General features: G+C 37.8%; 1 protein-coding gene across 10 annotated transcripts in view; it reads left to right on the plus strand.

Moving 5' to 3' along the window:
* Positions 1 to 12,586, plus strand: part of CPQ (carboxypeptidase Q) — a 147,619-nt gene that overhangs the window by 26,183 nt on the left and 108,850 nt on the right. For all 10 annotated transcript variants that reach the window (XM_064392460.1, XM_064392453.1, XM_064392386.1 and 7 more), the window contains exon 3: positions 4,330 to 4,537. In XM_064392460.1, coding sequence (XP_064248530.1) covers positions 4,330 to 4,537 — 208 coding nt within the window. The remainder of the gene's footprint in view (positions 1 to 4,329; positions 4,538 to 12,586) is intronic.

The raw sequence follows: 12,586 nt of genomic DNA on the forward strand, positions 1-12,586 counted from the left end.
TATGCCCTGATGAAGCAGCTTCTGGGCAGCTTCTAGCTTTGTGGAAAGCTGAAGTAGGAGCAGAGAACTCTGGGCTGTTGCAGGAGGGTAGCCTGACGTGGCTGGTCTGTGAGGCAGGGCTGCGATCACCGCATGGGTGTCAGGCACCGTGCTTGTGGTGTGTTATTACTCCTGCTCTGCCATGAAGAACTGTCTTGATTTCCTGTCCTGATATCCTGATGCCTGGTTCTAATAAACAGGGAGGTAACATCCTGTCTCCTTTTTCCTCTCGTGACTACAGAGGCCAGGACATGTTTCAGATGCATCTCCTCCAGTTTCAATATTTCCACTGTTGTCAGAACAATTAGATGTGATGTTGACTTTTTGTGTTGATAACTCTTGTCCAGCTTTGTCTTGTTTAGGCTTAGAATGACTGTATTTTAATAGTTTTAAGCAAAAATTGCCTTGCCCATCAGGTTATTTATTTGACAGTGGTAACTTGAGTGCATTTGGATCAGTAGCATCACTGTTCCATACTGTGATTTGTAGAAGAAATCACAATTCTTACTTTAGCGTGAAGTAAATGAAGTTTAGGAGGTCCATAGGAATGAGTTGTTTGCTTGCTGCTATTGAAAAGAAATTATTGCCAAATTAATGATGACTGCATTTGGCTTTGTAACTGGATCTCCAAGGTACTGTTTCTATTATCTGGATGAAAAAATGAGACTGGGGGAAAAAAGAACAGAGTAAAGCCATAGTTAAGTAATGAGGAAATTGGTATTCAATAAGATTAAACATTATGCAAATAATATTTATTTCTGAGTTTACTAAATCCTTTAAATATAGTAATAGATTGTAACTAACTTGGTTGAATTTCTGTGTGTTTGTGAATAGAGTGTTTCTGGGATAGTGATAAGTAAAAATGCATTCTGTATGAAATTTCATTGATGTTTTAATAAAGACCCACCAGTTTTTAAAATCTGATAATAGGGTGGATTTTCCATTTTTTTCTTTCTCTTCACTGAAACCTGTTACTAACACAGACAGATGCATGTCTGTAGGTACTAAAATGACTAAAGTATTAGCTGCAGTTAATCTTGTGAGGAATCCCCTTTGAACTAATCTACTCCTTGCATCATTGCTGGCAGGTAAACAGCTGTGAGGAGGTGACTCTCCAGACAGAATTGTTCATGCCAGGAATCAGACTTCTTCTATAGAGCAGTGTTACACGCAGCTGATTTATGGCTGCTTTTGTATATATGTGTGTGTGTATATATATATATATATATAAATATATATGTATATATTTTTATATATACATAATCAGTCTTGTGTTCATTGTGCCTGTGACCGATACCACACTGCTTATTTCAACTGGCAGTGTGATCATCACAGTTGTGACATATTCAAGTTTTGAGATAGAAACACATTCCAGTGTACAGAGGACATTGTAAAATATAAATTTGTTGGTAGGTGAAAATTTCCTGCTTGTTCCCACCATGAACACCCTTCCTATACCTTGATTGTCAGAAAGAATAGGGTACAATTTGCTGTTTAATATGAGAAATGAGAGGAAACCCATAGTACTACCTAGATTATTTTGCTCACTCGCCCAACCCAACAATATGTTTCATGTGATGAGATCAAATAAATAGTCTTCAGCTTTATACACTCAGCCAAGTTTATCATGTTTGTAATTCTGCTTTCTATGATTCATGCCCTTTACTTTGCTAATTACCCAAATACTCTGTATTCATCTCTTGGACTGTGTGTGTTATAATCTTTATATCTTGCTTAAGTAAGCAGGCAGTCTGTCTCTCTCCTTAGATGGGGTTTCTGAAGACTTCTGTTCAATAACACACAGCCACTAATGTAATGATAGGTGTAAGAGACAGTATCTTTCAACATGGGAAGCAGAGCCACGAGGCACTGAATTGGTAGGAGATGCTAGGGTGGATTTCTGTTAATTTGTTTAAAGGCTCAGTAAGGTGAGACATTTCCAATTTCTAAAGGGAATAACTCATTCTCCTTAAACAGGTAAACTGTTGGGGGTTTTGTTTTATTTCTCCTTTTGCACAGAAGGTTTAAGGGTGGTTTGTGCATGTGTATCCACATATTTGTTTAAGATAAACATTGCTCTTGTAACTTCAGTCAAAGAATCTGAAATGGTATAAAATGGCACTAAAATGCAAATGAGTAATTGAATTAGTCAGAAGCTTTCCATTGTTACGGAAAGCACTGTAATTCATGCTTTATGTACACCATGCTGCCATTAAGTAAAACTTGCAGAGAGAACTTTTTTTTTTGTTTTATCAAAGGAGGGCTTTATTTAGCTTCTTTGAGGACATTTGAGGGTAGAGATACTGAGATAGACTTTGCAATTCTGTGTTCTTTCCCTTAGCACAAATTTCCAGTAATTCTCACTGTACAAACTCCTGAAGCCTGTCATCTAGGAAGGGCCATAAATTTATTTCACCATTATATTTCTTAGGAATTATAGATACTTACTAGCTGTCTGTAGCTTTCTTAAAAAGCTTTGCAGAGCTGGTGTTTGTTCATGTATGCAGTAATGCCCAGAAGAATTACTCTCCTTGCTTCCCTTGACAAACAGGGACCTGTGTCCTTCCAGTGCCTGCTGCACGATCCAGGTAGAGCACTGGGGAGAGATAACATGAAATAGAGATTGCTGTGGTATCAACCTACTGAGACCACGACTTCTCTCATGAAAAATGACATTTTGCAGATATCTGGCTCATTTCCAGTTTCATGGTTTCATTCCCAAAATTATCCTGTTGCTGGGATGTTCCTTAGCTGGGTGGCTGAACCTGCCATTAATTATAAGCAGCTGGAGCCTGCTAGTATACTCACCTGCCTGCCAACAGCAGCTAGTAATATGTCAAGGTGATTCTTTGGTTTGCCTCTCTAAAACATTGCTAGGTTAAGGTAAGAATCTGAATAGTTAAAATTTTGATGTCTGTCACACTAGGTTATTTTTGTAGCTAAAACTCACTTTTGTTGTAGCAGTAAATGTCTGTTCTATTCATAGTGGTATATTATAATGAAATCAAACTTCTGTGGAATGGTTTCTTTAAGGTTTTGAAGTGTAGTTTCATTTTAAAGAAGCCATGAGCCTGGGCACACTGATGATGGGAGACATTACCTTCCTATGTTTCTAAGAGTTTTTCTCACTCATTGTGGTTTTAAATACAAGTCTTTGAAATCCTCTAAATAATTCTCATTACATGCACAAAAAAACAACAACTAACCAACCTGAAAAAATGACTTTTTTACAGAGAATAATTTTATTCTTAAAAACATGATAATTTCACTTTATTCTGACAAATCCTTCCTAGCGAATTTGTTATTAGTTTCAGCTTCCATTTATGTATTTTGTGACTATTAGGTGAAATGTACAACACTAAAATTTCAGACATCCATTACTTCTTCTATATTTAGAAGCAAAGTACCAGCCCATGTTGTTAAGCAGTCTCCACTTATCTCTGTAACCAATCAACAAAATTGAATTTTCAGCATTGTGGTCATTTTAATGAGTTACTTCTCAAATGCTGTGAAATATAGTCCCTCAATTAATGCACTTAAAAGTTAAAAGGATTCTTTGGTTTATCTGTACCATTCTTTGTTTTTTCAAGTAAGATAATACAGCAATTTAAAACTATTCCAACTATTAAAAACAAAGATCTGGGTGGGATCTAACTTAACATGTGTGAATAGTCATGCACAAGAACCTGCCTGGGAAAACTCCCAGAAGGAGATCCAATAGAACTGTTATATTCTCCTGACTAAATCTGAAAATATTATTATTATTATTACTATTAAGCACATCACAAAATTTGTTGACATCGCAGAGCTTTAATTTAATTTCATTTATGGATTAATAATTTTGTAGGAGTTACAGTCTAAAAATATGGGCTTCCAGCTGTCTTATATTAAGCTGTTCAGCAACATATCAAAACATATCCATGAAAAGATTGCTATCTTTTTTTAATTAATCCCATAGGCAGCTTTTGCAAATGTTTTTGTACTATAAATTATTACAATAAGGCATTAAAGCCTATGCAGAGAGCAAAATCCCCCCCAAGTATCCTTCTTGCCCTTCAAGTTCTGTTTTAATACCAGCCTGATAGCATGGCTTACAGAGGTGTGTACTTGATCAGGGTTCTATCACATCTATTTAGTACTGATCCCTGATGAAGCATTTCACATCATCTTCCTTCCTCAGGAAAAAAATCTAGTGCTGATTTCCTGAGTTCTGCACAGTCCATGCTTTTCTGTCTGTGGGAAGTGGCAATAGGAGAGCATTGCTAAAACCCCTGTAATACTTTCTTTCAGGAATTACAGCAGAAGTCATAGTTGTAGCCTCATTTGATGAACTGCACAAACGAGCTCAGGAGGCCAAGGGGAAGATTGTCGTCTACAATGAACCTTTCATCAGTTATGGTGAAACTGTGCAATACAGGTTACAGGGAGCAGTGGAAGCTGCTAAAGTTGGAGCAGTGGCATCCCTCATTAGGTCTGTTGCTTCTTTTTCTATTCACAGGTAAGCATTTTTCTCTTTTCTTCCTCACATTTCAATATTAGCTGACATGTCATTTCTGGGCAGGAATTTTTGTTCTCCATGACTTAAACAATGCCAGGTACAAGTGGGTGTTTGGTTTTGAAACTATTGGCTTCACAATAGTTCTTTTCTCCTGTGCTTTGTCATTCTTTCAGAATGTTTTCTTTTTTTTCTTGATCCAAGTTTTGTATAATATTTGTTTTGAAGAACTTTCTGCATTCTCAAGGCTGCCATAAATATTCTGAGAAGAACCAAAACCAAATGTCTTTGGTGACAACAGGCTGTCAGTGATGATATGAACTGGTCATTCTATGTGTTTGACTAGAATGTACATGTACAATTTTCAACATATTGTTAATTTTCCTAGCATAAGGCTGACTTGTACTAGATGAAGGGGTAATCTGCTTTGAACATAATTATTTAGAACACTTTAACAGCAAGGCTTGTAATTCTCACACTGCTTTTTAAGTAAGGTATGTGGAAATTATGATTTTTTTCAAAAATATAAATATTTTTCAATTTCTTGGTACATTATTTGTTTATCGTTGTAGTGTTATGTTACTGAAATTCTATATTTTCATTTTCTGGTTGGTAACAGAATTATTTTTTTATCTGAGAGTTTTTTCCAACACTGAAAGCTTACACTTAAAATGCTTATCTATTGTTAAAAAGACTAGTTGAGGTATAGAGAGGAAATGCAGAAGGGTTCAGCCATATAGTGGAAGGCTGACAGATGCACACTGTCCTTTAACACAGTATTTCTAAAATCTTACACTCTTATTGGTGACCTTAATGCCTGCAGTGATCTCTGTGTAGGAGCCTGCTGGCTGTGATGGGAATTCTGGTCAGGCAGGCCCAGGCAGCAGAGCTGGACTGGGGACTGGATCAGGACAGGTCCATACCTGCCCACCATCCTGTCCCTGAGCTGCAGCCTGAGCAGGACTAGCAGGACGTAAGTGATGCCACACTCAAAACTTGAATGCTTGAACTGTAGAGCTCTGTTAATAAAATCATTTACGTAGGAAAATATGAAAGATACCCAGTTTATACAAGAGGTGCTGTATTTTGTAACATTCTTTCTTTGGCAATTACCTGTTTAGAGCAATACAGATACTTTATTCCTCCCCCTAGGTGCCCACCCAGTAACTCTTTACCCACAGAGGAGTCATTGGCAGTAGCTAACCTGTCCTTGAATGTGTGCCACAACATAACCTGGACTTGTGTTCTGCTTAGGTAACTGTTTAGGTTTCTTTTTGATCTCTGCTCCTGTGTTTTCTTTCTGCAGAAGTCTGGGCTGGTAGGTGGAAGGCATGATACAGCTTTGGGTTTTTCTTGAAGCTGGAACTGGGAAGTGACTTGGGAGGCATTTGGAGGCATGCTTGTGTGGATAGATAAAATGTAGGAGAATAGAGATAGTGGTGAAGGTAATCTCACCCCTAAGGGGTTACAGCTGTGCCAATCATCAAGCATTAAGAACAAGCCTGCCCTTAATAGGCCACAGCTGGATCCAATTAAGAGGGGTATGGTAAAAGAGCAGGTTGGCTGGTTGAGATGTGAGATGGAGTTTGTTGGCTGTGCAGAGGAGGAGAAGAAGGAGTCAGTGCTGTGAGGAGCTGCCTATGAGAAACCACCAAGAAGGTATGAAACCTTTGTAACAAGATGGCAACATGCTTGAATCCACTTCTTCAGAGAGAACATGAGTGGTCACATGTCAGCAATATGAGAAGTGTGCAAGCTTCTCCATTTATAATGCTTCAGAGAGTCCGAAAATCAGTAAAGCCAACTAACTGTATTGGAACACATGCAGAGAACAGCTTTGCTGCCCCTGTAGTTGCTTGGTAGCATTTTTATATGGTTGTCCTGGTTTCAGCTGGGTTAGAGTTTATTTTCTTCTTAGCAGCTGGTACAGTGCTCTGGTTTGGATTCAGCATGAGAATAACATTGGTAACACACTGATGTTTTGGTTGTTGCTAAGCAGTGCTTACCCTAAGTCAAGGATTTCCAGTGTCTCATGCTTGGTGAATGAGGAGCTGCACAAGAAGTTGGGAGGGAGCACAGCAAGAACAACTGACCTACACTGATTAAAGGGATATTCTATACCATAGGATGTCATGTTCAGTATGAAAACTAGGGGGGGGAAGGAAGGAAGGGAGCTTGGCCAACCACTTACTGGGAACAGGCTGGGTATCAGTCAGAGGGTGGTGAGCAATTGGATTTTGCTTCACTTGTTCTTCTTGGATTTATTTATCTGCTGCTGTTAGGGGGTTTTTTTGGTAATTAAAATTATATTTTTTATTCTAATATTTCACTCTGATTTTTCCATACTGTTTAACTGTTCTTAATAGTCCTCAAACCATGAATTTTTGTATTTCTTTTTCTGAGTCTTCTTCCCATCACACTCAGGGAAATAATGAGTGAGCAGCTCCATGGTACTTAGTTGCCAGCTGGGGTTGCACCATGAAAATGCTCCACATTCCCCTAAAGAAGTCAAAATTACCTGCTAAAAATGCTTTCTGAAATATGAAGAAATTGAGTTCAGATATTATCCAAGCTATTACTAGTGTATTTCTTGGTGTCCAGCAGATGTGATATTTACAATGTATTTTTTAATACTTGGAATTTTCTAATAAAGCTCCTAATAATGAACAGATAGTGGAATGTGTTTCAGAAACAGTTTTACCAAAAAAAAAAAAAGCTTTGAAGTAGGTTTAGCTGGTATTATCAAAGAATATTGCAATCTATAATGTGTTGATTTTCTGAAAACCAGAAGATGAGCTATGTCCCTTCTGTAGTTATGGTGCTATGCAGAATTGTTCAGTTGAAAGTTACTGTATCTTCTGTTTGCTCCAGTATTTATGGAAGTGCATTTAGTATGAAATGAAAATATTACAGGTGAGGAACAGAGGTGGAGACTGAAGGAACTGACATTACAGCTATTTGAAAACTGAATGGAAGTAGATGCCAAATGCATAGTTATTTAGAAGTATTGAATCATTAATTGATACTGGGAGCAGAAGTGTCATTCCCAAAAGTAATTTCAAATGTAGATGCTGCCATGAAGAATTTTTTAGTGGTGCACTTTCTGTACTCCCTTCATTTACCTTCAGTTAGGGTTTTGTTTATAATATGGAATGGACTGGTTAATGTATTTTTTCCTGTAATACAGAAGGTACTCAGGTCCAGTCCCTCCCTTTGGTTACTCAGTGATGACTAGATTTGTTTCTCTTATTTTAACAAGTAGGTAAGGATGGATTTTCTTATCTCCATGCATGCTCCTATGTTTTCTTCTAATCATCAGAGGAGTGTCTCCTTGTCTGTCCTAGCTGTGTGCTGTGCTGGATAGACTGTGTGCTGGATGTGGTGCTTCTTATCTGTCAGTGTCTGGGGCACTCTTTGTTCAAGTCACTTGCCTTTTTAATTGACTGGTGGGAAATACTGCCTTGCTGTAGGGAGTAGTGTGTTAGAAGGGTGAGAGATGAAGGGTAAAAAGCTAATAAAAGGTTTCTAAATGTTGTGAAAGTAAATTTTGCATTCTTGCACTTTGTATGCTGCTGCATTGTAAACCAGAGCCTTTACTTCTTTGGCTTGTGTGTTTACATGTTCACTGGTAACATGAATAAATGATAATGGGATTGTGGAGTTTTCCAAAATATACTGGAAACATCTTAGAGGAAAGTATCCTCCTTTTCACACTGCACTATTCCATTTTCAGGTAAATGAAAGGTGTAATTTCACAATTTTTCCTAAACTGTATCAAGTTTGGTGGATGGGTCTTTTTGTTTCATTTCTTTGTTTAAGGAGTTCTGTTTGTCTGTTTTTCAAATTTTTCAACCCCTTTTCAACAGGGGACTGCTTATTGTTCTTATTCTATTTGCTGGAACAGTGTAAGCCAACTTTGTGGTGTGATTTCTAGGTGATCTTGCAATATGAGTAATATTGATAGGTTAAAATGAGGTACTATCTTTAATATCCTGGGCTTATTAGGGCTCATTATTAAAGCATACTTGCAAGGTGGAATTGGTGAAATCACAACATGAATTAAATCATTGTTCTTTTGCTGGTAACTTGGTGGCTGTTCCTTGTCCTAGAAATGGTAAGTGGCTGCCACACTGTCAAGGCAAAAAGTGTGAAGGGAATCTTTGACCTGGGGACAGTTTATTTTTCTTTAAGGTGTGGTAGTATAACTGTGGAGTAATGAAACACCCTGGGGACTCAAGCATCCCAATTCTTAATAAGAGCAGGAAGCGATGAATGTGATTATACTCAGGAAAGCTTATTGATGTGTTTGTACAAGGACTCACGACACTCACTGGTGACAAATATTTGCTGTTGAGTTTCAAGGAGTTGATTCATTCATTTTGAACAGCATTGCTAAGTGAATAGGAAATAAAATTAACAACCACATCTTCCTTGATCGATGAAGAGATGACAGTAGTTAAAGGTATTGCATGTTATGTGGTAGTTGTGTCTCGTGGCATTGTCTGCCTCTTGTGTTAAATGATTCTCTTGGATTTTTTTTATTTCTCTTCTCTTTATTGATAGCATGTAGAAGAAGATCACTGTAATTAATAGGTAATTGGTGTAAGGGACACTCTCCACTTGCCGAAGTTGCTCAAAGCCACATCCAAACTGGCCTTGAGCACTGCCAGGGATGGGGCGTCCACAGCTTTTCTGGGCAACCTGTTTCAGTGCCTCAGCACCATCACAGTAAAGGATTTGTTCCTAATATCTAATCTAAACCTATTCTCTTAAAGTTTCTTGCAGAAAAATCATGCTGTGAAATGCCAGTGTCCATAAAGGAGGCAGAGGAGTTTGGAGGACACAGCCTCTTTTATCCTAAATTCCCAATCATGTGTTGCCCTCTTCCTTTCCACACTGATGAGGTACTAGGAAGGTACAGCCTTCCCAAACCACCTACCATATATTCCCCCAAAAACATGCATTGCTGTTTTTCCCTAAAGTTGGGAAGGTCAGGATGTCTGGGTTTTTGCCCTTTTCCATCAGAAGTTCAGACCATCTGGGCTCTGCAGTAGATTTGTGTGAACTCATTTCTCCTATTACCCTGAAGTTAATTGTCTGGGTTCTGCAACGAACTTGGTGGATGATTAATGATTTTCAAAGAGACATTAAGACCCATTTCTAAGACATTAGCACCCATTTCTCCTAAAGATCACCACAGCCATTCTGGTTGGTTCTTTCAGACCTAGTCATTCCTGAAGACATTAACATCCTATTTCTGCTATCATTAGTGAAGACCCCATCCACCAAGCGAAGACATTAGCACCCATTTTTTTCTATCAGTTTGAAGCCATTCCTCCTTGTTCTACCACTATAGACCCTTGTAAAAAGTTTCTATCTTTCTTGTAGGCTCCTTTTCCCAGTAACAATTTTTTGAAGCACTGGCAATTTGGTGGTGAAATATTTAGGATATAGGATATTAGGCATTAAGGGTAACAGAACTATTTTTAATGAACCTTCTCAAATAATATGTATGATTGTAGTAATTCAAGAGTATCTATAGTATTTGGCCTTTTGTAGAAATCTGGGTACTTTTTTTTCTGCTTTAATAACTTAATTGTGCTGAGATTAATAATAGCCTTACTGTAGTGTAAAACAAACCGATGGGTGTTCCCACTTCTTCGTGGATGCTTTTTACAGTGAAAATACTCAGCTTACAAAGTATGGTTGAAGTTGAGCAGTAATCTGGATGACCAGTCCCATGCTACAACAGGCAGTGTTACTGAAGAAAGAGTGACAACAAAATTATTTTCTGCTACCACAGGCTTGCTTTTTCACAGCAATTGTTCTGTTCATTAAATAATCAAAGGAAAAGAAGATAGGAAAAGTGAAGTGATCTGTAAGGCTTCTGAAATTATTTGACTGTAATAAGCTAGCCATAAGTCTTCAGGGTGTTTTGTTTCCTATCTGTACATTTTTGAAATATTTGGAAATAAAAAGGTGTTCTTTAGCTATTGGTCCAGTATTTATTCTGCAGTGTCTGTACTCTTATGAATCTAAAACTTTCGGTAAATCCTTCTGTTCTTCTAACCATAGATTAGATAATGTCATAACACTGTATCTTGTAATAACTCCTTTATAACTGTATCTAATAATAACTCCTTTAAGGGCTCAAGAAAGAAGCAAAATTGAGTGCTTTTCTGAGAACTCAAAAAGGAAGATCCCAAGAATCCTCAGGATAAATGCCAAGAGTGCTATTATTACTTTTTTTTAGATGCTGCAGAGTAATCTCTCCGATATGCAAGAAATTCAACAGGGAACATATTATAAGGCCAAAACAGATCAAGTAATACTTTGACACAATCTAGAGACTCTTAACAAGGACACGTATTTGGTCAAATTCTTTTCTTTTTGGAGTAAATTCAGCATCTTATATTTACCTGAAGTAAGTGTTTTCCTTCACTTTTTTTTTTTCCTTCAGTCTACAGGTGGGCAGGACACACCACCAGCTTGTGAAGCTCCAGTACCTCAAATAAAAAACTTTGTCTGGATGAAAGTTGAAGTCATTAATGGCATGGTGCAACTCAAGATTTATTGCTGAGGTTGCATAGATGATCCATGTAATTACATATGGCGCAGGGCTAATCATCATCTCATGGAATGTATGTGAATTTGAAAACCATTTCTTTTCCATTGCATTTCCATTATCTCAATTTCCCCTTTCTGTAATCTCACTTCATTTATTTTCTCCTACCATGTATAGTCATGGATACCTTTTTGTATATAAATTATTTTCCATTGTATTCCTTATGGCTTGTTAGGTCATGCCTTTATCAATCTTGCTGATGATGTGTGTGCATTAGTGGCATTTTTCAGCTCTCAGCTGTTTTCACAGGGACTTTTTGCCACATCACCTCTTCCAATGGTTGGTCTCCTGCCTTTGGTTCCAGACACGAGAATTGCTTGCTAAGGAGATAATCTTCCTTCCCCTAAAACTCCATGTCAAGAAAACTAAGGGCTTATTCACATCGGTAGTGAATGATTCAGCTTCCTTTTCTTGCCCTGCTATGTTTTCTGAATTCTGGGGTGATACAGTACTTTTATTAGTATTTATTTTGCTTTTTGGTTGGCTTTTGTTTGGTGGGTTAGTTTAGTTTTTTGGTTTTGTTTTAATCACGAAGGATGCATCTGGCCCTTAAAATGAATGTTCTGTTTTTGAAACTGTATATTCCAACTATGTCCTGAGCCCTGAACGCTCCTTTCCATCCTGTTCTGCCCTTCCTTCCACTATGAATACCAGTATACCAATTTTTTGCTGCCATCTTAGGAATCTTTCTTCTTGTGACCCATTCTGCTGTCCATAGAGGGGAAGCAGAGGCATGCTGAGTAGGCAGCATCTTCCCATTTCCCAAGCTTTGCACAGGTTTGGGTGTAAGAGCCTAAGTGAGAGATGCAGGACTCTGGGCGGCTCTTCCAAATGCAGTTTATTACATCCAAGCCGTCCAGGGTCATGGGTGACAAAGCCTGCTCCTACAGCTGTCAGCTGCAGGCATGCCTGGAGACCCTTAGTTTAGGTTACAAATGTATTATATATGTTTCTTTGCTGAGCATCTTAATAGAGTAGAACCAATATATACCTTTTTATCTATAGCCTATCATAACTACTATAATTACCATATTCATGTTACTATTCTCCAGTGACTAAAAGTTAGTACATTACAGTTTAAGCTAGAAGTTGTTTTTCAGTTTTCTTGCAGTGGAAAATTCTGAGACTTTTTTCTACTTGCAACATCTGCTGACTTGTTTGCCTGTGCTATCTTTCTGCTTGGTAAAAGCATCCTCTTGTTTGAGGTGGGTTTATCCTTTGCTCTAAGTCATTAAAACCTCTTCTAACTAATATACCCTTTGTTTCCTTGGTTATCCAGTAAGACTGCCTCAGCAGTTCTTTTCTTCTATATCAAAACGTGCTTTCATTTCTAGTCCTTCTTCAGATTCTACATTCAAAAATCTTTCTGCCAGGCATCCATATCTATGAGACTTTCTTACCAAACTTTCATCCTTCCCAACACTTGG

This window comes from Passer domesticus, chromosome 1 (genome assembly GCF_036417665.1).
Source record: "Passer domesticus isolate bPasDom1 chromosome 1, bPasDom1.hap1, whole genome shotgun sequence".
Lineage (NCBI taxonomy): Eukaryota > Metazoa > Chordata > Aves > Passeriformes > Passeridae > Passer > Passer domesticus.